Genomic DNA, 1,686 nt, shown 5'->3' on the forward strand with positions numbered 1-1,686 from the left:
CCCCCGCCTCGCAGGGATGCGGGAATCGGCCCGTCCCAGCCCGGTCAGCGGTCGCTGGGGTCAGCCCGGGCAGCGGTGGGTCACACCGCCAGGAGGGACAGTCCCGACTCCTCCTCACCCCCGCGGAGCCGTCCCTCGCCCCGGCAGGAGCCCCGCGGCGCCTCGGCCGAGCCCACGGTCCACTCCACCGGGCGCGTAATCCAGCGGTAATTTACTGACATGATTAATCATAAAAAGATTTGTAAAGCAATATTGCAATTTCATTTCATGTTAATATAATGAGAAATGAAACCTGCTGATTGCAGCGGCTGATTGCAGTATTCCCAAAGAGAATACATCACACGCTTTATCTCGCATCTTGCTGATTAAAATAAAACTCATTACAAAGCACAAAGCAGGCTATTTTTAAGTACAACACCAGCAGGATGGTAAAACCAAACTGCTCCACCTGGCACCTCCCTGGTTTTTTGGCATTCGGTCCATTCATGACCTTTCCCTTTCTGTCTGACCGCCCAAATAACCCCACCGGGGCAGAAGAGCTGCCTCGCTGGCCGTGAACGGGGGAGCCCAGAGCTCCTGGGGAAGGACAAAACCTTCCCCGTCCTCCCCAGGCAGGAGCTCCCACCGCCCGGGTGAGACCCCCCCAGCCTGCAGGTCCCCCAGAGCCGGGGGATGCAGGGATGGTCCCTCGAGCCACCGTCCCCAACCGCTCAGGCTCGTGGCTGCAGCCCAGCCTGCGCCTCTCCTCCCCGGTCCCTTGAACATTTCCCCATGAATAATTAACTTGTTCCCAAAGCGCTTGGAAGCAGATTATGTCTGAAAGTTTCTGAGCCTTCCCCATTAAAAGGCAGGCTTTTCTAAAGCACCCCGGGGCGCTGGCTCGACTTCAGTGGGGATTTTAGCGCCGGATTCAGCACACACAGACCCTGCAAAGCCATTTTGAAAATCCATCCCCGCATACTAGGTCAGAAAAATACTCCCTCGGTTTTGCCGGCGCCCATCCCTGCTGCCTCCCGCACCAGGCCGGGGGTGCCCCGCTGCCGGCGACAGCCAGAGCCCGATGCCCCGGTACCCGGAGGGAGCGCCGGGGCGGGCGCTGTGCGGGGCAGCACCGACCCCCGGGGAGACGCAGCACACACGGCCCCGCGCGCCCGGGCAGCCCCGCACTCACTTGTAGAACGCCTGGTTTTCTATCCCACACTTCCAGAGGTGTTTGCAGGCTTCGGGCGTTGGGGCAAAATACGTAAGAACAATTTTCTTTTCCTAAAAGAGAAAGAGAAGGAGTCCACAGGGGAACAAGTGAGCGGTGCCACCGGGCGGGAGGTTGGGAACGCGGCCGGAGCAGCCGGAGGTGGAGAGCGGCGCTGGCACGGGGCATGTCCTCTTCCAGAGCTGCTCCGGACACAGGAGATGTTGGAGCATCAGTGGACACTCCGGCACGGCACCTCGCAGGAGGGACGCGCAGCCGTTTGCGCCGGTGACCTGCCACCCACCGCCTCCCGCTCACCTGCCTTTTTGCATGGCCAGAAATACATTTTTTAAAAAATCCTGCTGACGGCTTGCACGGGAGCCAATTTCAGCTGGAGGTTTTCAGGCTGATTTCATTAACCAGGGCAGACCGAGCGGGATGGCGGTAACAAACAACCACAACAATCCCCAAAGCGGCACTTGGTTGGGGGGTGGAGG

General features: G+C 59.5%; 1 protein-coding gene across 1 annotated transcript in view; it reads right to left on the reverse strand.

The window, feature by feature from the left end:
- Positions 1-1,686, reverse strand: part of FRMD5 (FERM domain containing 5) — a 37,435-nt gene that overhangs the window by 6,470 nt on the left and 29,279 nt on the right. Inside the window, exon 10 of the mRNA XM_009881159.1 lies at positions 1,172-1,263. Within this exon, the coding sequence (XP_009879461.1) occupies positions 1,172-1,263 (92 nt within the window). The remainder of the gene's footprint in view (positions 1-1,171; positions 1,264-1,686) is intronic.

The sequence above is a fragment of the Charadrius vociferus genome, unplaced genomic scaffold (assembly GCF_000708025.1).
Source record: "Charadrius vociferus isolate BGI_N301 unplaced genomic scaffold, ASM70802v2 scaffold623, whole genome shotgun sequence".
NCBI lineage: Eukaryota > Metazoa > Chordata > Aves > Charadriiformes > Charadriidae > Charadrius > Charadrius vociferus.